The following is a 26,720-nucleotide window of genomic DNA, read 5'->3' on the forward strand; positions in this document are numbered from 1 at the left end:
CACATCTTCCATTACTATTCACTGGGCTGGGACTACGCATAGATAATTTAACCTGGGAAGATTGAATTTGCAGCCATTGTGAGTTGTCCTGAATAACTTTCTTCATATTTATTTGACTGAAAAAAAATCATCTTTTTTGATTGACAGTCCACTTTCCATGGCTTTGGGCATAGGTGTAACATACAAGAATCAGGATGCAAATTTTTTTAAAATTTAAAATTATCTACCAAAGTTTCTTCTACAAAGTATGTTGTAATCCAGGGGTCAGCAACCTTTCAGAAGTAGTTTATTCACTCTAATTTAAGATTTCGTGTACCAGTAATACATTTTAACATTTTTATAAGGTCTCTTTCTATAAGTCTATCTTATTTATGGTGAATCTGAATTCAGACATGACCAAATACTCAGATTACTGGACAAGACAAACAGTCCCTAGCAAAGCAAGTAGGTGACAGAGAGATTTGCAGTGATGTTGATGCATTAACAGTTCCTGAGAGCTATTTTAATTTTTGCTTTCCAGAGGTTGTAACAGGAATTTGTCTGCTATAAAAACACTTATCTTTGGGAAGAGTAAGCCGTTCTATACCTGACTGGAGCCAAACAGGGTATTCCCCCATTGATAGCTAGAGCCCCGCGTGGATACAAAATTTGTATCCGCATTCGATCTGTGCTCCACAAACGGTCTACAGATAGCCACATCCATGGATTTAAAGCAGATATCTACGATTTGCAGGGCTCTACATATAAAATTTGGATCTGTATCCAGAATCCGCAAACATGTTCAATGAATATAAAGTGGATAGCCACAGATTTGCAGAGCTCTATGGATAGCTTCCCCCACATTGTTTCCCCAAGGAGCCTTATCTTTGCCATTATTTCATTTTCTGTTGGTTTCTCCCCTTACAAACGCCTTTGGTTTAACTGGGCATTGAGGCAGGTTAATATAAACGGATAACCTGATGGACATATGATAGTTATAAAAAAAAAAAATGCTACACAACTCCCATATTCTCCGCATCCTGTATTAGGAGAACTATAACACATGAACATTTTTATTCCAAGTTTTCCAATTAGTGACACTGCCCCTTGGAATATATAGAACTCTCAGTAATCCAATCAGTGAAAAGGTCTGTAAGTCAACTCTTCCTCCTCCATCACAATAAAACTGCTTCGTTAATCTGGTAATTTGATTAATACTGTCACTTAACTGTGCCTGACTAATGTGAATGGGCTCTATGGCACCAGTAAATTGCAAGCACAAAAACATTGTTATATCAATTGTAGGGTTTTACAACAACTTCTGTTTTCTGCAAAACCTAAGCTTTAATTAAAACAAAAGCACAATAAGAAATAAACTTACACACCTCCCTAACTTTTCCTCCCACACTGCAGAAAGCCTTCATAACAACCAAAGTTAGCTAATAAAAAGATTGGAGTATAATTCAATAATATCTGAAAATATCTGGGAATACCTCTGAAGTGAGGGACAAGCAAAGGTGCATAGTAGACTGGTTACTAACAGAGAAAAAGGTGTGAAAAGCACAACAGCTATTAGACAAAAGGAATTAAATACGCTATATAGCTAGTAAGCCATAAAATGATACCTTTAATTATTATAATACCTCATATTGAAAGAAAATGTAACTACTATAGATACTCATTAAATACTTAACAATCATGAATATACAGATGGAGACACTAAAATTCTGCTTGAAAGGGAGAAAGAAGAAATGAGAACTGCAATTAAAATTATTCAAGTAAGTAAAACATGAAGCATTCAGGAGGCTGGAGGGGACGGGGGAAGAGCTTCACAAACACCATTGCTGAGTATAGTATTAAATTGCTTGTTTAAAATTGTTTAAAACTTATACTTTTTATGTATATAATGCTTTTTGTCTGGCAAAAAAAATTTCCTTGGAACTTAACCCCCCCATTTACATTAAATCTTATGGGAAATTTGGATTCATTTAACATCGTTTCACTTAAAGTCGCATTTTTCAGGAACATAACTACAATGTTAAGTGAGGAGTTACTGTAAAATATTTTGTAAACATCTAATAAACCATGGACCTGTCTTTAATGATTCACGTGTCAGCTACTAACCACCTAATAAATTTAATCTATTCAATCAGAAGATTACATTTCAATCAGCACAATACTAATGAAGTACAAAAAGAGAATGGTCACCCATTAAGTAAGATTCTGTTGTGTCAGAGAAGTAGGATGGTTCTTAGTATAACTGGTATAGTTATGTAACTCAGGGGTATAGAAAATCTGATCTATCCCCCAGTGTAAACAGTGCTACTCCTGTGGACAGGAGGCCTTCTCCTGTTGACATAGCTACTGCTTTTTAGGAAGGTGGATTACCTACGCCGACGGGAGAAGTTCTCCCATCAGGGTATGTAGCATCTTCGCTAAGAATTAAAGTGGCACCGCTGCACTGCTGTAAGTGTAGACAAACCCTTATTTTCTTCATCTGTAAAATAAGGACATTACCTTATTTGGAACGTTGTATAGATAGAAGATGGTTTTCATCTTCAAAGAGTATTTGACTTAGAGTATTAAAATGAATTTTAGGTTATTCTTTTCTGTGAAAAGTCAGAGGAAAAACTTTTGAATGCTGTACAAGGGGAGAAGAAACACTAAAATTCATTAGTATGCCATCATCCAGTAGCCTCCAAACTCCTGAGTAATTGTGCTGGGGTGGAGGAGGAGGTGGGGAAATGTGCTTATTGTTCTGCCTTTCCTTTCTCCAGTTGTGACTTTCTCTTCACCAATTTAACTGCCAGCTCCCCAGTTGGCCATCAGAAGTGGCTGCCTCTCATCCTTGTCGGGGACCAATTGAGAGGTTAACGGGCTGGGAAACGGCTGCCTGCAGCTTGCAGATCAACAGCCAGTAGGAGCCTTTGGGGGAGTCAGAAATGTCGGATTAGAAGGGACCTCAATAGGTCATCTAATCAAGTCCCTGCTCTGAGGCAAGACTAAGTAGTATTCTAGACCATCCCTGACTGGTGTTTGTCTAACTTGCTCTTAAAAACCTCCAATGACAGAGATTCCACAACCTCCCTGGGTAATTTGTTCCAGTAACCTTACAGATAGGAAGGAGTTTTTTCCTAATGTCTAACCTAAATCTCCCTTACTGAAATTTAAGCCCATTACTTCATGTCCTGTCTTTAATGGATAAGGAGAGGAATTTTTCACCCTCCTCATTATGACAACCAATTACGTACTTGAAGACTGTTATCGTGTCCCCCATCAGTGTTCTCTTCTCCAGATTAAAACCCATTTTTTTTCAGTGTTTCCTTGCACATCATGTTTTCTTGAACTTTAATAATTTTTGTTGCTCTCCTCTGGACTTTCTCCAATTTATCCTAATCTTCCCAGAACTTGATCCAGTACTCCAGTTGAGGCCTTACTGGTGCTGAGTAGAGTGGAAGAATTACTTTTCATGTCTTGCTTACAACACTCCTGCAAATTCATTCCACAATGATGTTCACTTTTTTGCAATAGTATTACCTTATTGACTCATATTTAGTTTGTGATCCACTGTAACCCCCAAATCCTTTTCTGGCATACTCTTTCATAGGAAGTCATTCCCCATTTTGTATTTGTGCAATTGATGATTTTGTCCAAAGTGTAGTACTTTGCATTTGTCCTTATTGATTTTCATCCTATTTATTTTAGACCATGTCTCCTATTTAAGAACCTTTTGAATTCTAATCCTGTTCAACAAAGTGCTTACAACCCCTCCCAGCTTGGTATCATTCACAAACTTTATAAACGTATTCTCTGTCATTATCCAGATAATTTATGAAGATATTGAATAAAACCAGACCCAGGACAGATCCCGGCAGGACCCCACTCTATATCCCTTCCAACTTGACTGTGAATTATTGATAACTACTCTTGAGTATGGTTTTCCAACCTATTATATACCCACCTTATTATAGGTTCATCTAGGCTATTGTAGGTTCATCTAGGCTATATTTCCCTAGTTTGGTTATGAGAAGGTCATGTGAGACAGTATCAAAAGCCTTACTAAAGTCAAGATATATCTCATCTACTTCTTCCCCACATCCACAAGGCATTAGATCTCCAGCATATGTCTCCCACCAAAGTGAACACATATAACATATTTAGCATGTAACAACACACTTTTTCTCTCCACACATTACAGATAGGTGAACTAAAGTAATAAGTAACGTATCCTGTTTTCTAGTTTGATATGGAGGTTTGTAACAGACCTTCACCAGAACCCCTCCTGTGTTTTGCTAGCTAGCACGTTGATCCACGTGTATTCAAGATTCTGCAGTTCTGAGTTAGCTTTAGACATCATTATCCACTTTAGAGTTATGTCTGTACCATAGCAGCGCAGCTGCACTGCTGTAGTGCTTCTTGTGAAGATGCTTTAAGGCGACGGGAGAGAGCTCTCCCATCGGCTTAACTCCTGCCTCCATGAGAGTCAGTAGCTATGTCGGCGGGAGAAGCTCTCCCACTGACATACCGCTGTCCACACCGGTGCTTACGTCAATATAACTTATGTCACTCAGGGGTGTGGATTAGTTATACTGAAATAATTCATAGTGTAGTCATAGTCACTTAGGCACTTCTGAAAATTTTACCACAAATCCTCAGTCCTTATTCAGGCAAAACTCCTAATGACACAAGTGTGAGTTTTGTCTGTGTAAGGAGTGCAGGATTCACATTATACTTACTTTCTTTTTCTTTTTATAAGTTTATTTAGAAAATGGGGAAGGAGAAGCTTGTTGGTTTGTGGTTTGATTGAGGTCATTGAGACGATGGATATTGACATGTCTTATAGCACAAGTGTGAATTTTGTTGATTTAATCATTCATCATCATCATAGAAACTGAGGATTCTTTGTACAAGTCTCCTTGTGGATGCAGATTTGTTGTTGTTTGTTACAACTTTTTGACCATCTTTAATTGTGTAGTGTATCACAAACAGAAATTATTTGAATTAACACTGAATTAACTTAGCATGTCTTCATATAAAAATATAAACAAGAGATTCTTAAATTATTGTTAAATATTAGAACTATGCACGTTCTTCAAACTGAAACGATAAAAATACTTGGTGTATGTGGGAGTGCCTTACAATTTTAATTATGTGTTGTATGTGGGTATAATGGGAGGATGACTCACTTGTGGTGCACTGCATTATACTTTCATGTGATAAATTAATCTCTTTGTATCAATACATGAGGATATATGTGACTTATTTTTTTCAATTAAAAATAAACTGCTTCCTGATAGATTTAATAGACATTACATCATCTCATGGAAGTGGTAAAGATGTTGAGCAGGATCAAGAGTGCTTGACTTCCTGAAACCATTTGATTTCATTTTTAAATTAAGTGTGTAGTAATAGCATTTTTTCCGTAAGAACATCATGACATTTTATATCCATTTTCTATACTTGGCAATACCTACGGGTTAAAATGACATTAGATCTAATAGGAATACTATGAAAACAATGTGAAAATTATCAACATTCATGTTCATGCAGCAAAGTAATTTACACAGTAGTATTACTAATGTACAAGGATAGGGGGTTTTTTTCCCCCTCTCTCTTCAGTTGCACTAGTACAAGTGTAAAAAGTTGCACCTGATGAGAAACACAACTTTGACTAACCTTAGGTCATAAGTAGGGCCCTACTAAATTCCTGGCCCTGAAAAACATGTCACGGACCGTGAAAATCTGGATTCCCCTTGTGAAGTCTGGTCTTTTGTGTGCTTTTACCCTATACTGTACAGATTTCATAGAGGAGGCCAGCATTTCTCCAGATGGGGAGTCCTGACCCAAAAGGGAGTTGCAGGGGGGTTACAGGGTTATTTTAGGTGGGGTCGCAGTATTGCCACCCTTACTCCTGCACTGCCTCAGATCTGGGTGGCTGGAGAGTGGTGGCTGTTTGCCTTCAGAGCTGGCTGTCCAGCTATGTCCCACCAGCAGCCGTGCAGAAGTAACGGTGCCAATACCATACCATGCCATCCTTAATTCTGCGCTGCTGCTGGCAGTGGCGCTGCCTTCAGAGCTGGGCTCCCGGCCAGCAGCCACTGCTCTCCAGCTGCCCAGCTCTGAAGGCAGCGCTGCCACCAGCAGCAGCAGCAGCGAAGTAAGGGTAGCAGTACTGCAACCCTCCCTACAATAACCTTGCAACTCTCCTCCCCCACCAACTCCTTTATGGGTCAGGACCCCTAAAATTACGCACTGTGAAAATTCCAATTTAAATAGCTGAAACAAGGAAATTTACTAATTTTTTTAATTGTATGACCGTGAAATTGACCAAAATGGACCACGAATTTGGTAGGGCCCTAGTCATGAGATTTGCCCATCAAATGTGTCTTTTTAAAGCTGAGACTGTGCTTTTTAAAATGTTAGTACTTTTTTCTTTAACATCTTCTGTAGCTTTCAAGATGCTTGGGTATGATTCCTCTTTGCCAGCACACAGTAACAGTACATTGATACTTCTGGTGATGTCATTTCCTACAGTGGCTTTCCTTCTCCATTAGCTGTTTCTCTCTTCATGATATGGAGCATTAGAACCCTTTTCATCAGAGGAAAAGGGAACAGAATGGAGGAGAAAATGGAGTAGACCTCAGAGGATATCCAGGCAAACCCTGGTGTGCAGTTAACTTTGCAGCATCACATGAGGTACCTGCAGGCTATCTCTCCCATGCATAAAAGGAAGAATGGAGTAGTCCTAGAAGTGCAAGAGGAGTAGACCTGAGAAGTTTTCATGGTATAAAACATGGACTTGTACAGCTGCCTCTGAAGCATCATGTGAGGCATCAGCAGTTTATGGGCCTTCAGTCCCACATGCATTGAGCCAGGACTGCAGCTTGAACAATTCCTGCAGGGGCTTCAGAACCAGGATGTGCCCATGCTACTAAGTTTTTATACACAAAGCAGGCATCTACACTGGGTCCCTCCTTGGCCCACGCCACTCTTTGTGGAAGTAAGAGATCTGGGACAGTAAGGAAGACTCTCCTCCTGAGAAAATGAAATAGGACTCAGAGGATTTTAAACAGGCCTGCAAAGTACCCTGGAACCCCCCAGAGCCAAGGTCCTGGCAGAAAAGGAAAAATTCTCTCTTTTAAATAGGGTTTGTGTTGCCTTCACCATGGACTGATAGTCTCCCCCTGCTTTCTAAAGGCACTTCTGCCCCTAGCATTCCAGCTCCTCCAAGATAGCCAGTCCATGCTCCTTCCCCGTCTAAGGTCTTACGCCCCCCATCTGAGCATCTCTCACAAGAGCATTGTCTCCAGTTCCCAAGTGGTAGAGAATAGTAAAGTCACAGAGAGTTGGTTTCTTCATTGAACAAAGAACTTTATTAGAATGAGGAAAAAAGTGACATCTCTGAAACATCTCTGTCTCATCCATAAGAGGCATAAGCAGAGTAAGCGATTACTAAGGGCCCTGAGCAGCTCAAGGGGGCCCCCTATTCACTTCTTATTATAAGAACTTGTCTGTTTTAGGATTGGGGGAGTAAGAGGACATTGTTGCTTAGGACTCCCAATAGGCTAGCACTACACTGCTGCTCTCACCTCACTGTACAGCTTTTCTAGAATCTTTTCCAGCCCCTCCTGCCTTGTGTCCTGGTACAGAATTAAAGAAATGATACCCAATCCTAACATCTCTGTTCTGTGCCCCCCGTATACCTTCTTTTTTCCTGTGTAAGCAAGCAGAGTCATGTCGGAAGATTTACCTCCAAGGTAGACAGCATTGTTCTGACCTATCAGCCCACAAACAGCAAAGCTGGGGTTACTCCAATGTGAAAGTTGCACTATAGATCAGCTGAGCGAATATAGGGTTTGTCTACCATTCAAGCTGGAGCTGTGATTCCCAGCTCAAGGAGACATACCCGCGCTAGCTCTCGTTGAACTACCATGCTAAAAATAGTCTAGTTGTGGCAGAGTGAGCAGCAGCATGGGCTAGCCACCCCAAGTATGTACCCATCTGAGACTCTAGGCACACTTTCATGGCAGTTAGCCCATCCCTTCACTCCTAGTGTTGCAGCTACAGTCTGTTTTTAGCATGGTAGCTTGATGCGAGCTAGCATGAGTAAGCTTCCTTGAGCTAGGAGTCACATCGTCAGCTCATAGCGTAGACATACCCATAGGTTCTTTTTAGGTGTAGAATTTTCTGAGCAATCTGTACTTCTCTTTTTCATGGCTGATGCTCTCACTACAGAATTGCACATCGAGTTTGATATTAGCCATTTTATTGTTTTGATGGAAAGTGGTCACCATATTTTTGGTTTTTTCAGCATTGGAAATAATCCAGTCATTGTGCTAAGGTTAGGGTTGGGCTAGGGGTGCAGCTGATGGTTTGGAGGCTTGTGTGCTGAACAACTAGAGCAATGTCATCCACATACATGAATTTCCTCAACTCTGTCGGTAGTATATCCACAGTGTATAGATTAAAAAGTATCGGGGCCAGGACAAAGCCCTGAGGGGTGCCCGAGTTAAGAGTTCTTTGTCTACTGATCTGGCCATTAAGGTGTACCTTAAAGTGGCGGTCCCCGGGCAACACTGCCAAGAGACTGATTGTTCATCAGCAGTAAATGACGCAGGAGATTTTGAGGAGGAGGCCTCTCTCTAGATGATGCATATGCCGAGGTCAAATCAACAAGGGCGATCCCTGTCTTCAATTTATGTTAGAATCCTGTCTCAGTGTGGCTGGTGAGTGAAGCTACTTGGTCACAGCAGTTCCTCTTTGGGCAAAATCCTGCCTGCTCCGCTGGGAGGATATCTGTGATAATGTCAGACATACAACGGAGCAGTGCCCATTCCATGAACTTTCCGGTGGTTGAGAGGAGAGAGATGAGGCGATAGCTGGCTGCAGTTTTCCAGGGTTTCCCAGGCTTCAGTAGGACAAACACCGTTGTTTGTCACCATTCCCATCCCCATCTCCCCAGGTTCTTGAGAAACTCTGGAGGAATTACATCAACTCCTGCAGCTTTGCGGCTTTTGGCTTCCAAGAACGCAACGTTGATCTCCTCTACAGAGTACAGAGAGAAGAGTGGAGATTCCTCCAGGCATTGGTGAAGGTTTTTGCGGAATTCCCACTTGATCTCCTGGCATGTAATCTTGTTAGCGGCTTGCTATTAGAAAGAAGATGAGAGGCGACAGCATTTTGCGGTCACCTTTGCAGGGACTCGCATTACTGGCTGGGATCCTCCAAGTTGCCACAAAAGAGCCCATGCCTTGTGGCTTGAATGTGTGAAATCAAGGCTTTCAACAGTCTCTTCCCAGGTGCACTGAATGCAAGGACTCGAGCAGCACAGTGGCTTTATCTGGGTCATCACTTCTTTCATATTCCCTCAGGAGGGACTCGGATTCTTTTGTTCAGCAGCGGATGAAAGCTTGTGGTGACTGCACAGAATACTTCTTAGCGGTCGATTTTAGGATGCTTGTAAAACTGCCAAAGTTTCTAGGTATCCGTTCGAGCTGTGGGATCCAGTGTTCTGTTTCTGAAGCATAGGCAGGTCAGTCAGCCTTGTGGAAATTCCAAAGTGGCTTTGGCACCAACTGCAGAAGAGGCACTTCCAGGCCAGTCTGGAGGATAATTGGGCCACATTAGCTATGCGGGAAGTGACTCAAGATGGTTCTTGTTGTGGCCAGTAGGATACCTGTGTTGTTACAGGTCACTAAACACAGGCCAGGGTTGTGATCCATTGTCCACCCTGAAGACCGAAAAGATCTGCAATGCTTTGGATCATAGAGCTGGTGGAGATCTTTAAGGAAGGTCCATTCTGTGATCTGTTCCCCGGCTGTGTCGTTTGAGCAGTATCCCCAGTCTTCATGATGGCTGTTGAAGTCACCTATGTAGATGGCCGGATGAAGAAGGGAAGGGAAGATGGGATCAGGCCACATGATATTAGATTGCTTGTATATATTTACTAAAATGATGTCCCTGATTCTAACTCAGGAGTGGGCAAACTACGACCCGCGGGCTGCATCCGGCCCGTAAGGGCTTTGGATCCGGCCTGCGGGATTCCCACCCCCGTGGCACCACGGGCCCGGCACCACTCCCGGAAGTGGCCAGCACCACATCCCTGAGGCCCCTGGGAGGGGTGGGGGAGAGAGCTCCACATGCTGCCTTCACCTGCAGGCACCGCTCCCCGCAGTTCCCATTGGTCGGGAACTGCAGCCAATGAGAGTTTCGGGGGAGGTACCCGCAGGTGACAGCAACACGCGGACCCTCTGTCCCCTCTTTCCCCAGGGGCCACAGGGACGTGGTGCTGGCCGCTTCCGGGTGCGGTGCGGGGCGAGGACAGGCAGACAGCTTGCCTGAGCCCCGCTGCGTACCACTGCCACCCCAGAGCTGCTCCAGGTAAACGGCACCGGGCCGGATCCTGCACCCCACACCCCTCCTGCACCCTAACTCCCTGCCCTGAGCCCCCTGCTGCACCCTGCACCCCTCCTGCACCCCAACCCTCTGCCCTGAGTCCCCTTGTACACCCCGCACTCCTCCTGCACCCCAACCCTCTGCCCTGAGTCCCCTTGTACACCCCGCACTCCTCCTCCGCCCCAACCAACCCTTTGCCCTGAGCCCCCTCATACACCCCGCACTCCCTCCAGCACCCCAACCCCCTGCCCCAGCCCTACATTCATGGCCTTGAATGCAATTTCCCCACCCAGATGTGGCCCTTGGGCCAAAAAGTTTGCCCACCCCTGTTCTAACTAAAGTATCTCAGCATTACACTGGACCGGAGTTTCACCTTTCGACAACACCTTGAGAACACCTGTGATAAGGTCAGGACTTGTGCCGCGCTTATCAGGAAATTGGCCGGAACATCATGGGGCTCCAGTCCACGGACCTTACGAACCGCAATAATTGCCTTGGTATATTCTGCGGCTGAATATTGTACACCAGTGTTTTCTCACAGCAGTCACACTAAACTCCTTTGTACTCAACTCAATAACACCATGGGCAGAGTGTCAGGGACCCTCAAATCTACTGCAATCAGTTGGCTTCCCGTCCTTTCGCACATCCAGCCTCCACAGATTGGAAGAGCTGCCCAGACATCTTGCTTTCTCAACCATGTCAATGCAAACATGAGGATCCTGTTGCACAACAACCTGCAGAACCTGCCAAAGACAAGATTAAAATCCCACAACCCTCTATGGAACCTCATCAAGACTCTTACATTCAACTTCAACACTGAGGTTCAATAGAGAGCCACGTGGAGTGTTTTGAGCTCTCAAAACAAACTTCTCATTAACCCTACCGAGGAACCAATGTGTTTTGATTTATGTCGGAGAGACTGGTGCAGATTGAATCACATCAGGACATCTCATGGGAGATGTGGACAAACCCTCTTTAAATGGAAAATCAGGCAAACACCTGTATACGACTGTGGTCACCAGGCACAAATGATGGAGCACATCATATCTGAGTGTCCCCTTCATCCTTTCACCGGTGGCCTGAAAAACATTCACCAGCTCACTGCTGCGGCAATGTGCTGGCTATCAAATCTAGATATAAATTTGTAATCGTTGCTACAACCCAAGCCATACGGAAGAAGAAGACTGCTCTCTCTCCAGTAAGCCATTCCCTTGTGGGTGATAGTAAGTAATATGCTTGAAATCATACTCAATCCCGAAAGGTAGAAATTCAGACCTGGCAAACTGTGGGTTGTGGTCAGTGACACTTTCTTCTGGAATGCACCAATGAGAAAAGTCTTTTTAACTTCAATAGACCTACATGTCAACCCCAGATGACAAAAAAATAGAATTTCTACAGCTCTAGAAATCCAGTGGCTATAGGACAAATACGTCCTTGTTTTTCATACAACTCTAATACAATTTTTTCCAAGGTCTACAAGATAGATGTTTCCTGTGTGTGCTTTCTCTTTCTAGGCAGACATCATCCATTTGAATGTCTTTTATAGCACGTTATTCTCACATTTTGACCAGGAAACACAATTCTTAGGGTTTTGTTTTGTTTTTTGGAGGTGATAGGACTAGTTATGTTGCTTCTCTGTTTCCTGTGGAATTTTTTTGCTACTACTTCCTGCACTTGGCTATTTTACTTCCTTGCTGCATGACTTGCATTTTCATTAGCTCACATTGCTGGGTCAGTCACACTGCCTGTTCCAGAGGAGACATAGACATTAACAGTAATTTTTCAGAAAGTTTCTTGATTAAAATCCAAATGATTAGACAGTCTTTTATTAGTTCTTTCTTGTTCATATCAATACTTTTCTCTTTCACATACGTTAGCATAGAAACTACTATATGAGTCCTTTCTCCAGGCTGGTGCATCCTTTGGTAAAAGCATGTTCCTTTGCCTACTACATTCCTTTTTGGAAGGAAATGCTCACCCTGCTTTTAAGACACTGCCATCGCTATTTTTGTCTCCTTCCTCAGTGAAGGTAAATGATTTATAAATATTTTCAGTTTCAATCCCTATTGCATAAATTAGTAACTTGGCCAGTACTTCAGCTTTCTCTAAATTAAGATTTCTTGTGATTCAGAATATTGGGAAGCACTCCTTCTGTGCAGGCTATTCCAGGAGCTTATCATATTTGAAAAGTTTGTGGATGGATGAACTTCAGCATAATTTTGCTTTTATACTGATTCCAAATGAGCCAACTTCTGGCACCGTATTATGTGTTACTGGTAAAGAATTGCAGAAAAAAACTGCATTTTTCTAAGACTGAACAAAAAAACTTTGAACAGGAAAAACAATATTAGACCAGATTCATCTGTTGTAAATAGATGTAGTTCCAGTCATATTAATTTCTGCCTAGAACTTTTCCCACCAATATTCTGTCTGGCTTTCTGCTATAAACTTAAAGAAACAGTACACACACCCTCATAACCTGTTGACTTTTGACCCAAAAGCAGAAGTCCTTTTCAATATAAACCTGCATGGTAGTGATTGTCTGTATTTCCTACTGAAATGCCTTAAGCAATGAATCACTAGGTTAAGACCTCATGAATAACCTCTGTAGATATAAAACATAAGTGTAACGATAACTAAAGCCATGTTCAGGAAAGTAAGAAACTCATTTGACCTTTATTTTTAGTCTGTAAATACTTGATTAAGATGAAATTTAGGGCTTGTGTACACGAACATTTCATTTGCAGCAAGCTGGTGTTAATCAGTCCCTTAGTAGCCTGCCAATCACTAACTGTGTGTGTAGACCCTGCTGATGCTCACTAACAGTTCCTTAATGCGCTTCAATCTAGTCGCATTTTAAAGTGGGGCATGTTAAAGCACACTACGCTGCTTGTAATGCACGGCAGCAGGGTCTACATTGACACTTAGCATGCAGTAAGCTTGTGTGGGGTTTGTTTATACCCCAGCTTTCAGCAAACTAAATGTTCATGCAGACAAGTGTATAGTATTAAAATTATTGCTCAGGCAAACTCATTAGTAATTTGTTGTCCGTCTTTTACTTTATTTTCTGTTCATTCTGTCATTCTAAATGTTTCATGTCTGCTGCTATTGGTTCAAGATACTGATCTGGTTTTAGTGGTTCTGAAACACTACAGTTATATAAATGCTAATACAAATGTGGCAGTAATACTAGCTGTTGTAGTTAATAGACTTGGAACTTCGCAGATGTTTGAGAGAAGGCTTTAGTGCGAATCCCAGCAAAGCTCACCCAACTGCAATTATGTTTGTCACTCTTCAGCTCTTGGACAGATTAAGATGCATAATTTAATATAATTTCAAACATTATTACAAACATACTCTTCAGCCTGTAGCCACACAGTACAATTTAGACTTCCTTATGAGGCTTGTTAGAAAAGTGGGAGGGCACAGTGTCAAGGCAATTTTCCTTTAAAAAGTATATGCTTTGTACACCCTAGGAATAATGCAGTGCAGAGTGGGACTTGCGACACCTTTTTAAGAAGGTCCCAGCAAAGGTATCCCAACTCATTGTGGAAACAGAAGACATATCCTAGCACACAGTCTGTCCAGAAACACCCATTCTGGTGCTTTTCATAGTTGTAGGCAATATTAGCTGGTCCGCCAGTTCCAGGAGACATTATGCCTGGTCCTGTGTAAGTACACTGTGGTGTGGTAAAGTTCCTTTCCCCTTCAAGTGCACCTATGTAGAAAAAGTCCTACTTTAGTGCATGACATGTAAATTTTCTGTGGAGAAGTTTTTGTTTTATTGATAGTTGATATATGTGCACACAGTAATGCAGTTGTGGGTAAGACCCTGTATTATTCAATGATGGGGGCAGTAGAGAGAACACATGAAAAATATACATGATACTGTACATTCTGTTACTGAATTTGAAATGTTTGTTGGGTAAATGGAATGCTAAAATACAATTGTTTAAAAAATTTTCAGCTTGCTGTAGTCACTTGGTTTACACAGTGCTGGGCAGGTATACTAAAATGCACTAAAACTCCTTCAAGGCAGTTACGTATAATCACATAGGTAGCAGGGCTTTCTGTTAAGTGTTCTTTAGGTACAAATCTTCAAGGAGACTCCTCTGCAGTCAGTGTCTTTACACCAACTGATACTGACTGACATACAGAAAGATAAGCTATACCCATGATGTAGTAGTAAACATTGTATTGATCAGTTATGGGACTTTAGGGGTAGTGACAACTGAGAAGTTATTATATCAGAAAAATACAAATGGCAATGTGGAACTTTAAAAGTAGTTTTTCATATTATCAGAAACTTTAAATCACAAATAACTCAGTTTAGTGTCCAGTTATTTTTTGCAAATCTTTTTATTTTAAAACCAGTCCAGCAGTCTGGAGGAACTCCTGAGTAACCCAGAATTTAGGCAACTGTGCAGATACCTCTGCTAGACAGTTTTATGTCAGTTAGTCCATACTTTATTATTTTTATTTGACTTGCTTCTTCTGCAGGTCCCAGTAAAGATTTGGGCCCCATTCTGCTAGACACTGTGGAAAAACAGTAAAAAATGGTTCTTGCCCAGAAGAGTTTGTAGTCTCATTAAGACAAGATGTAGCAAGTGGGTACATCCAAATATCCCCACAGATCATACTTCCGTTCACTCTTGCAGTTTGTGCAATGTGCTATGATTCCCTTATCTACTGTGCTATCTTCCATAGCAGCTTTTCTCTTTAAACTTACTAATGCTTGTCACATTTTATTTTTCTTGCTGCCCCCTTCCCATGGTCCTTTTCATTTTTCATATTCTTTGACATTCTGCTGAACAAGCCAATGTAGTTTGTATTGTGTCCCTAATAATGTATTCCAGCATTGCTCCTGATTTTCTGAAGTTGCACCGTGAGTTTGTAAAGCACTTTGGAAGCATAATGCCACAGATCCTCTCTGAGCAGCTGGTTTTCCTCAAACAAGCCAATGAAAAAGGCGGCCTCCAAAGGAGACGCAGACAAACAGTCAGTAGGGATATCTACAAATGTTATTTCTCCAACTAAAATGCGGTCACTTATATTCAAACCTGAAAGAAACAAAGTGGGTGAAGTAATATCTTTTATTGGACCAACTTCTTTTGATGAAAGAGACAAGCTTTCGAGTGACACAGAGCTCTTCTTCAGGTCTGGGAATGGTAATCAGAGTGTCACATATCCTGGGGCCGACATGGCTGGAACACTGCAAACACTCAACATTGAAGTCAATCGCTTGAGAGACTCCTGCTATGGGAACCCATTGATGGTCCTCGTTTTTTCTCTAATCAAACTCTGGAGTGTTTGTGATCTTCCCCCTAAAAGATAAGGTTAAAAATAAGTCCTTAAATTTTCTTTATCTAAGTCAAATGAGATGTTCTCCCTTTCAGCATTTTTCTACTCTGTTTATACCCACTGTAATAGGCATTTGTCCATAGAATGAACTGGCCAAGCTGTAGAATAAGGTATATTCTACCTGGTCTATGAAGAACCAGTTTCTGAATCTACTGTAAAGGATTTCTGGCAAATCTCTAGAGGTAGGGATAATATTCCCTTGGAGAATGGTATTGACTTTATTTGGTCCCTCCTTCAGAAGGAAAAAATCCCTAAGAGGTCTCTCCAGAATTAATAAATCTGCCAAGATTTTTGCATTTCCTCTGTTAATGCTTGCTAAAATACCATAGTTTACATGTAAAAATCCCTGGAGACTGTGCACAATGGCATGGAAAATCTGCTTTAAAAGGACCCATGAATCTAGTAACCTATTTTATAGTGCTCAGTGTGGTCATGCCAGAGACCCAAGTTCCATTTAAAGTTCCAGATGGCTTCTCGGTCTGCCAAAGCCTGGGAATGCTGCAAAGGCTTTGTTTATTTCTTAGAGTTTGGTAGTAGGAGTGCCTCATTCACTGAAGAGTAATTCTAGTTGCTTACCAATGAGCGTTGTAGCCATGTATTCTTTTTTTCTCCCATTGGGATCTTCATGGTTTTAACCAGGCACTTCTGTCTCCTGCCAAAGCCTATTTTACAGGATAGTAAGCACTCTGGAAATAACTTTGGTGCCTCCAAAATATTGACATTTCAGTGCAAAGAGCGTTTATAAATTGGTTTATATATCTGAATGCATTTACTCTCAGCCTTTTAATCTTCAGATACTATGTCAGAATAGTCTGGGGGAGCCACAAAATCCAGTATTAGAATTACACTGGTCTACAATTTTTGAGAAGTCATCTGCTTCAGAGATAAAATGTGCTATTTATTATGTATTTTGATGTGCTAAATTCAAATATGACAATTAAAACAACTGATTGGCTACTGTTTCTAAGATATTTAAGTTTTTTTTACATTTTATGTCTATGTATATTGTGTAGATAGAGTTTTAATCATAAATTGTAAACCTAGGTCTTTCCATGTGTTTATGGTTGCTTTACATGATAATATTTCACCTGTCCTGTTTATGTAACACTTTAAAAATCAGCAAAAGGGTTATATAAATAAAATGTATTATGAAACAAAAGGCAAAAAACTATGATGTACATAGTTTAGTCCTATTCAGTGTCTACTTGGCTTGTCTCTTGTATTCATTAAATGGAGCATCTCTTGTCACTGTCCAGCAATAGTCTGCAAGCATTGATGGGCTCCATTTGCCTTGATAGCATTTCTCCATTGTTGCAATGTCCTGGTGAAATCGCTCGCCATGCTCGTCGCTCACTGCTCCGCAGTTCAGTGGAAAAATATCTAGATGAGAGTGCAAAAAATGTATCTTTAGTGACATGTTGCAACCAAGGCTTTTGTATGCCTTGAGGAGGTTTTCCACCAACAACCTGTAGTTGTCTGCCTTGTTGTTTCTGAGAAAATTTATTGCCACTAACTGGAAGGCTTTCCATGCAGTCTTTTCCTTGTCACGCAGTGCGTGGTCAAATGCATCATCTCGAAGAAGTTCACGAATCTGAGGACCAACAAAGACACCTTCCTTTATCTTAGCTTCACTTAACCTTGGAAATTTTCCACGGAGGTACTTGAAAGCTGCTTGTGTTTTGTCAATGGCCTTGACAAAGTTCTTCATCAGGCCCAGCTTGATGTGTAAGGGTGGTAACAAAAGCTTCCTTGATTCAACAAGTGGTGGATGCTGGGAGGATACTTTTCCTCCCAGGCTCCAATGACTGTCGGAGTGGCCAGTCTTTCTTGATGTAGTGGGAATCTCTTGCACGACTATCCCATTTGCAGAGAAAACAGCAGTACTTTGTGTATCCAGTCTGCAGACCAAGCAAGAGAGCAACAACCTTCAAATTGCCACAAAGCTGCCACTGATGTTGGTCATAGTTTATGCACTTCAAAAGTTGTTTCATGTTGTCATAGGTTTCCTTCATATGGACTGCATGACCAACTGGAATTGATGGCAAAACATTGCCATTATGCAGTAAAACAGCTTTAAGACTCGTCTTCGATGAATCAATGAACAGTCTCCACTCATCTGGATCGTGAACGATGTTGAGGGCTGCCATCACATCATCGATGTTGTTGCAGGCTTCAAGATCACCTTCCATGAAGAAGAATGGGACAAGATCCTTTTGACGGTCACGGAACATGGAAACCCTAACATCACCTGCCAGGAGATTCCACTGCTGTAGTCTGGAGCCCAACAGCTCTGCCTTACTCTTGGGTAGTTCCAAATCCCTGACAAGGTCATTCAGTTCACCTTGTGTTATGAGGTGTGGTTCAGAGGAGGAGGATGGGAGAAAATGTGGGTCCTGTGACATTGATGGTTCAGGACCAGAAGTTTCATCCTCTTCCTCGTCTGACTCAAGTGAGAATGATTCTGGTGCATCAGGAACCGGCAGTCTTTCTCTGTGGGGTACTGGGCGTATAGCTGATGGAATGTTTGAATAATGCACAGTCCACTTTTTCTTCTTTGACACACCTTTCCCAACTGGAGGCACCATGCAGAAGTAACAATTACTGGTATTATCTGTTGGCTCTCTCCAAATCATTGGAACTGCAAAAGGCATAGATTTCCTTTTCCTGTTCAACCACTGGCGAAGATTTGCTGCACAAGTATTGCAGCATATGTGTGGGGCACACCTCTTGTCCTGATCTCCAATTTTGCAGCCAAAATAAAGGTGATAGGCTTTCTTAACCATAGTGGTTATACTGCGCTTTTGTGATGCAAAAGTCACTTTACCACAAACAGAGCAGAAGTTATCTGCACTGTTCACACAAGTACGAGGCATCTCTGCTCACTTTGGCTAAACAGCAATGTGTCCCTTTGCAAAATCAAACACTGACAAATAAGAGAGCACGACACTGTATGATTTCTAGAGCTGATATAGGGCAATTTGTTCAGCAGAGTGATGTAAGCTTCGTTATGATTGCATCATCCATGACTTCTAGGAATAACATGATGAAATTCATATCGTGTATGACGCAATACCAGCTACAGATTGCATCATTCATTGTTTTGCCTAAAAAGCAAGGTACTGTCCAAACCCAGTCATAGATTTATTCATAGATCCAGTCAAAGATGTATTTTAGTCATTTCTGGTTTAAATTGAGATCCCTTCCCTTTATAACTCACTTATCCTCCGCCATTCCCAAGTCCAGGGTCATATATACTGACCCAATAGCATATCTTGAAAACTAGAGCCAATCAACAATTTTAAGCATCATTTTCGTTCTCAGAGACCCAGAATTAGTAAAGTTTGACTACATTTATTTCAGAAGCATTTTGGCTGCAGAGCAGTGTTATCAGGGTTTGCTACCTGACATTTCTAATACGTGAGACTGCAGGTCTGGAATCGCATTTACACTTGGGCACTTTACACTGGTAAATGAGAATCCTGCCCGAATACCTGTATGACAGAAATGTGATCATCTCCCCGTACTCTACTCCACACCAGGGACGTTGGGTTTGAAAGCGTTGGTGATAGAAGAAAAAAGTTTGACAAGATTTCTGTAGTCTAAAAGAAGTCCCAGGGCCAAAGTTTCTCAACTATTTCTGGATGAACTTTTTCAGGTGACTCATGTCTTGTTGTATGATTTGCTCACAAAATATCTCCAGTGACTGTCCTTGAGTTAGATTAATTAGATGCTGAATGCAGATTGCCCCTTGGGGGTTGGAGCATTGCCAGCCTCTCTTTCTACAGCACAGATCACATAATTGGCACTCTAAATCTTTAAGGAGATTTCTTCTGATAATCTGCAGTAATAGTTAAATTTTAGAACTCTTAAGATTCAGATTTCTCTCTTTGGATATTTACAGCTAACCAAATATGCAGGCCACATTGCTTTTTCACAATCACATTGCTAGTTGCGTGTTGCTTGTTTTTGTGTGTGTTTATTTCTTTAAGGCTTTTAATCATCTTTTGAAGTGAGATTTTAAATGGGAATGATTTTACCCCATGTAATGAGTGTACATTCATGTCAATGGCAGGTGTTTGTGCTTTCTGATTATTAAAGTTGCTGTTATTCTTGTATTACTTAGGTGCTTTTCAGTCAAGTAGATAGTTCACCGTGCTCTGACCTCTTCCTATTAGAGAGCTACTGTACCTTCATATTTTTTAATGAAGTTGTGCTTAACTTCTGGAACAAACACAGAAGATGTAATTTTTATTTTAGTTAGTTTTTGTCTTTTATGCTTCTGACAGAGACTATAATGTCCAAAAACGGTTTGGTGTGATTTACTAGGTAAGCTGGAGTAGATTTTTAAGGGGTTGGGGTTTTAGGTTTTATAATTTGGGAGAGTCTGCAGTGGAAACACAATCTCGCTCTCTATTTTGTGAGGGGGATAGTGTTAAGTTCTCATCTTAAAATTTTTTTAATTGAGACTAGAATCTAGGTTTCCTGACTCCCAGTCCTGTGCTTTAACAAGATCACCTTTTCCTCTCAAGAAGCTGAGAGTAAATGTGAGCTGCATCGCTTACGTGGAATACCGTCTGTCAGGTGTAATAGAAATTTTTTTTTGTTTTGGGATTTTTTTCAGTTATACAGCCTGCGCCCTTCTTTAACTAGAAATGACCTCACAACAGCACATGCCATTGTGACCATAAAGTTCTGTCACAGCAAAACAGGAAATTACAGAGCTTATGAGGCAGCCCTATTGCTGGTAACTTCTTCAGTAACCTATTTGCTCATTGGTTGGAACAACTGTGATCAGATTACACCATATTGAATTCTTTACACTGGCACACCGATTTTAAGTTGGTACTGTTGGATTTGAAAACTCTAAGTGACATTAGCCCTCTCACTGTTCAAGACCACCTGCTTGTGAGCCTTTTTTGATGGGTGCTTCTGCTCTAATACCTACCCACATTATAGGAATCCCACCATTATGTGTCAGGTAGGCAGGGCATGGCACCTTACTATGTTGGCCCTTATGTTATGGTAATTACTGCCCACAACAGTTCATCTCTCCACTACAAAACAACTACAAAAAACAATATCTCATGCTTTCCCCTATTTTTTATTTGATCCTTTTATTAAGCTTTTTTTTTACTGCTAAGTGTGTTTTTAATGTTGCATTTTTATTTGTTGTGTTACCCAGTTTCCCAAGTTCCAAGAGGTGAAAGTTTATACATTATTATTATTTTATTATATAGTATTAGCCTAAGTGAAATCTGCAGAAAACTAGATGCTCTTTTCAGTCTATTTCTAGCTCATTCAAAAGAGTTCTAAAGCTTCAAAAATCTACAATCTCTAAAAAGGTAAGGAGCAGTTTATTAAAGAGGTATATGTTTAAATCTAGCAAATCTTCACCCTATGGTATTAAATCTCATTCCCCAAGATCCATTTCAACTTCTTGGGAAGAGCAGAATTGAGCATCATCTAATGAGATCTGCAGGGCAGTAACCTGAGCTTCATCTCATCCCAGCATAAAGTATTATAAAGAAGCTGTTTCTTCCTTAACTAAGGTAGTTTGGTCTTTCAGGCAGCAGTTCAGTGTTTGAAATGTTTAGCTTTCTTTAGTATATCTACACTTGTTTTCTTTCCTTCCCTCTCTGGATGCTTTTGCTACAGCTATTGTGGGGTGTTTTAAACTGGTGAACCACATTTACAGGTAAAGAGAAAACATGTACTTTTTTAAACTTAAAATGAATTGATCTTCTTGTAACTTCATAAATTCCTTAGCATTGTACATTTGAATAAAACTAAGGAAGTAAAGTTCTACAGGCAAGCGGTTTAGGTGTCCAAAAAGGCTTTTAACTGAACTGTTCGTATGCACAATTTTGGTTCTTTAATTTTATTCCGATGATTGCAAAGAGAAGTAATAGAATTACTGTGTAAAGTGTGTCAGTAGGAAGTTGACTTTTTAGCTGATCAAACTCAATTGTGCAACTTGTAAATTGCTTTCGTGCAAGTACTTACTGTATTTTCTTAATAACTTAAAAGGGTATATTTTCACTATGGATGGCTACCTACCCTCTCATTTTGTACTTGTAGATTGTGGTTGCCAAGTAAGAGACTGGTTTGATACCCCTTTGAAGCTTTGGCGAGGTACTTTGAATGTTACTTATTTCCTTAGAGCCATATTATTGTGCCTGTAACAAGCCTGAGTTATCAGGCACTGCACAATGTTTCTCTGGAGACTCCTCCCCCCGCTCATCCCTTGGTTTTGGAATATTTGCACAGTTATTCCATGTCCACTACTGCAACGTTGGGGCTCCCATAGGATCTGTGCTCACAGCCTACAATATGTAGTGGGTTTGGCTCACAGATTCACTCTATTGAAGATATGTATTGTATTTTGTAAAACAAATGAAGTCTTAATGTGATCAAATTACTGCACTTTCCTGTTAAATATTTGCTGAGAAATGAGGAAAAGACATTTTTGAATACAAATTATGGGGTGTGCAAATTAGAGACATAGATATTAGCAAGGTTTCATAACGGGGATAATACCAAAGTCCACATGGTAAAATAATCAATTACACTGGCATAAAAACTAATAGTGAATTGAGTATAACTGACTCTCCTGAATCATAAATGCATGTGAGATAAGAGGATGAGAGAGAGAGAGAGAGAGTGTGTGTGTGTGTGTGTGTGTGTGTGTGTGTGTGTGTAAGTAAAAAAGTGAAATATCATTTAATCATTGCTTAGTCATTACCTTGAAGAATAAGGGTAATCCACAAATGACCCTTGTTACCAACAGCAAAATTGTTTTACACTCTGTACTTAGCATATCTATCAAGTGGACAGAAATACTTGACAGGGACTGGGTGCCTGAACCAAGAACAGGAAGCCAGTCTCTGTCCTGTGCTCTGAGTGATCCCTATGCGTTGTGGAGATGGAAGCTGCCTGATTTCAAATGCAGAGGAGACAAGAGCCAGACAGGGGTGCTGGAACAATTTGTATAGTGGGGGTGCTGAGAGCCATTGAACCAAACTATAAACCAGGGGTCGGCAACCTACGGCACATGTGCCAAAGGCGGCACCAGCCAATTTTTACTGGCACGCTGCTGCCAGCTGGGGTCCCGGCCACTGGCCCGGCTCAGCCCGCTGCCTGCCTGGGTGAACGGAATCCTAGGCCAGCAGGGGGCTAAGCAGGGCCGACGGCCAGGACCCTGGCTGGCAGGAGCCAGCGGCCAGAACTCCAGACCGTCAGCTGGCTGAGCCGCTCAGCCCGCTGCCGGTCTGGGGTTCCAGCTGCTGGCCCCTTGCCAGCCATGGTCTCGGCCAGGACCCCGGTTGGCAGAGGCCGGCGGACAGAACCCCAGACCAGCAGTGCGGGTGGCAGACGGAACCCCAGACCGACAGCGTGCTCAGCCCGCTGCTGGTCTGGGGTTCCGTCTGCCGACCCCTGCCACCCGGGGTCCCTGATGCCAGTGCCGCTCAGTCCGCTGCCAGTCTGGGGTTCTGTTGGGGGCCCCTGTAAATGTAAAATTTATTACTGGCACGCGAAACCTTAAATTACTGAAGACTTGGCACGCCACTTCTCAAAGGTTGCTGACCCCTGCTATAAACCCTTTATATAATGGAAACCACTTCAAGCCAGGGGGTGCGGTAGCACCCCTAGTTCCAGCACCTATGGAGCCAGACCTGCAAGAGGGGGAAATGGGGTGAATAGATTGGGGCAATGAGCCTTGGTTAGAGGAGACTGGGACTGGCTGGTTAAGAAAACTGGATCTGGGAAACAGAGGAGGTGGGTGTGGAGTGAGTCTGAGTCAGGGAGGCGGAAAGGGGTGCAAGGTATCTACCTGTTGTGAATACTGGGGCGGGTGGGCCTATGCCTACCCAGAAGTAAAGGCCCACCCCCTCACCCAAGGGAAGGAACCACTAAAACTCAGGCCACAACTGATGTTTTGGGGCAACAAATTAAAAAAAAAAAAAAAACAGGAAAGGGAGTGAGGATCGAGGGTTAAAAATCAGGGAACCGGAAAGGCACAGTGAGCAAAGAACCTCAGACAGCTCCCACTGCTCTTCAAAGGCATCTAAGGAGTCCTGGAACATGTATAGGGAATGAGGCAGGGAATTGCAGGAAGAGAAAGATGGTCTCACAGTTAAGGCAGTTGAATGCCACCCTGGAGTTTTAGATTCTACACCTGGCTCTGTGATGCAGGGTAAGTCATTTAAGCTTTGCTCAGGTTGTCACTAATTGCGTATTCCTAACTTTCTGGATGCCTGACTTGAGTTTCTGGGATCTGATTTGTAGAAATACTAAGCACTCACAACTGTAACTGAAATCAGTGGAAGATACAATTTGAACATATAAATGCTATATAGTGCTCAGAAGTCTGGAAAATCAAGTCCTGCATAGCTCATATTGAGCACTTAAAATTAGTAGATACTTTTGACCTTTCTCTCTCTTTTTTTCAGTTCTCAACATATAAAATGGGGATAATAATTCCCTCTCATTTCACAGGTTTGTGAAAATTAATTCATTAATATTTATGAATCACTCAGATACTATATTGATAAAGTTAATAAATTTCCTCCTGGGTTTTTCTGTCTTGAGAGCATGGTTTGAATAGAGTGCTGTAAATAAGGCAAGGCTCACAAGGTGAAAACAAAATATCGAATAGCTGCTCATTAAGTGAGCACCATCCATCCTGTGTAGTGAATATGAAAAAAACAGTGTGTAATCATGTAATTAAAGACTGTCTCATAATGCATAGGCACAGAGGAACTGAATTAAGGTTACAAAGTCAACCTAAATTCTGGCATTTCCTAACTTTTGAGTGACTTTGCAACCTTAATAATGTTTTTTTTAACTAATACATCAGAGCCAGATCATGCAGCTGTTTACTATATGTAATGCTAACTACCAGTATAGGAAGGAGTCCCTTGATTTTAATTAAGCTCCTCAACATATAAGCACTACATCTGGGAGGGGCATGTCCTCTGATTTGCTGCCTCTCTACTGATTGGACCAGAGGCACCTGGAGCTGTGTCTCTGGGCAAGTTAGGGTTATGGGGTAAAGAGGAATGGGCTGCTCATCAAATTACTACCAGCTGTGTCTACTCCAATAGCAGGCAGCTAGGAACTCAGTTTATATTTTATTTCTCTGCTCCCTTGCCAACTTTTCTGTGATGTCTTTATGCTCCCACCTCTTTTCCTTTCCTACAGAGCAGAATTTCCCACCCTCTGCCTGCTATTTTAGGCCAGCATCTACAAAATGGTAGATGGCCCAAAGCATAGCCAGTGCCAGGGACCCTTCCTCAACTCTTGTTCAGTTATTGAATGCTGCTTTGGGTCACAGAGAAGCTCCCCTGACAAAGTACTGCTTGAGTTGAGGGAAAAGGAGCAACTTGAAGCCTTCCAAGAGGGAACTAGCTCTGCAGTTGCTGAGTCTTGTGAAGAAACTGGTAGTCTGCTAAAATTTGCTGCGGAGGAGCAAGTCAGTGCGGGAGCCAGAGCTACTACAGTGGTAGAGAGCAGTGCTGAGGGAGAGAGGCAGCTGCAGTACCACCAGAAACCCAAGAAGGGAAAGAAGCGCTCCAATCCAGGTAAAACCTCCCCTTTAGGGGGAAATCCGGGAAGGCAGCTTCCCCTTTAGCATAACTAGATGCTAATAAACTTCAACCTTCCTCCATTGCAGTTGTCCCACTAGCAGTTATCACTGCTTTCCTTCCTTTGTGGTCCTCATTTGGATAGTGGTTTGGGGAGAAATAGGCTAACTTCACCTCTAGTGCTCCACCCCTGCCAAACACCAAACTAACACAAGAGTCTGGGGAAGGTCACCTCAGAGAACCATTCCACCAGCACCTATATTCTTAACAAGGTCAAAAGCTGTCTTGGGAAGTCCGAAAAGGAGTCGCATAAAAGGGCTTGAGCCCTTTCATCTGAATCCTCACAGAAGTCATCCAATAGTGATAGTGATACGTCAAAATGCTATTTAAAAAAAAAAACTACATGAGAGAGAGCAAGAAAGTGCTTGTCGCCTTCCTCTAATGAATGACTCTTGTGAGAGAGGGGAATTGAGAATCTGAATCTGATCAATGAGAAGTTTCCTCAGAGCACAGCTATTTTCCCACCGTTATTTTGAAATGACCGTAAGGAGAGTAATTCTAGTTTGGGGCCTGGTCACAGAATCCAGTTTCTCAAGTAGGAAACTTTCCATCCAGCTCAAAAACTGAAACTGGTTTTCCCATTTGCATGCATTGCAGAAGTGATCTGTTCAGAATGAAAACAACAATCAAAAGGAAAGTGCCTTAGACAAGATAATGTACATTTCAGAAAAAAGTCCAAGTGCGGGACAACCTAACACAGTTGTGGTTAATGGTCTTCAGGCAAAAGAATCAGTTGTACCCACTGAAGAGGATATTTTACCCATGGCCAGGTGTGACATCATGGAGCTTGCTATGTAATAATCTAAGAGTACTAATATGTAACCTAATTATTGAGAGCGACTGTATAACTTACACTGGAGGTAGTGGAGTGTTTAATTAAACCTATAATGCTTTAATTCAGTGGGGACTGTGCAGGAGGGTGACACAAGCTCCCCAGATAAGAACGTCCTGGCACACACTTGAAAGACAATTTGGAAAGCTACTGACTTGGAGGATCCTATATCCTGTCTCCAGCAAAGATGCAAGCCTTGTTTTGTTAGGCTGGCAGCCTAGAGATCAAAAGGAAATAAAACAGTCAAAGGCTCTTGGAGGAGAAGAGAGGGCATTGTCAGTTGCCAGGGGCTGTCCATGAAGACAAGCTGACACAAAGAGAGGCTTATGGAGGAGTCTATAGGAAATTAGATCTACCAAGGCCTGCTTGTGGAATATGGTTAGACCCCTCATAAACTAGACCTGTGTACAGTTTGCTTATTGTTTTAAGATCTGTTTTCTCTTAAATGCTTTGGCTCTAAATAAATAATACTTTGCATTAAAAAGGCTGTTTGGTTACTGAATATCACT

At 41.7% G+C, this 26,720-nt stretch overlaps 1 protein-coding gene across 2 annotated transcripts in view; it reads left to right on the forward strand.

The window, feature by feature from the left end:
- The window catches only part of CDYL (chromodomain Y like), a 193,210-nt gene that overhangs the window by 113,462 nt on the left and 53,028 nt on the right, over positions 1–26,720 (forward strand). Inside the window, exon 1 of one of the 2 annotated variants that reach the window (XM_065584917.1) lies at positions 23,730–25,316. The exons of the other annotated variant lie outside the window; for it this stretch is intronic. Within the exon in view, the coding sequence (XP_065440989.1) occupies positions 24,986–25,316 (331 nt within the window). The 5' untranslated portion in view covers positions 23,730–24,985. Of the gene's footprint in view, positions 1–23,729; positions 25,317–26,720 lie in introns of those variants that run through there. 2 annotated transcript variants of the gene reach the window in all.

The sequence above is a fragment of the Chrysemys picta genome, chromosome 2 (assembly GCF_011386835.1).
Source record: "Chrysemys picta bellii isolate R12L10 chromosome 2, ASM1138683v2, whole genome shotgun sequence".
NCBI lineage: Eukaryota > Metazoa > Chordata > Testudines > Emydidae > Chrysemys > Chrysemys picta.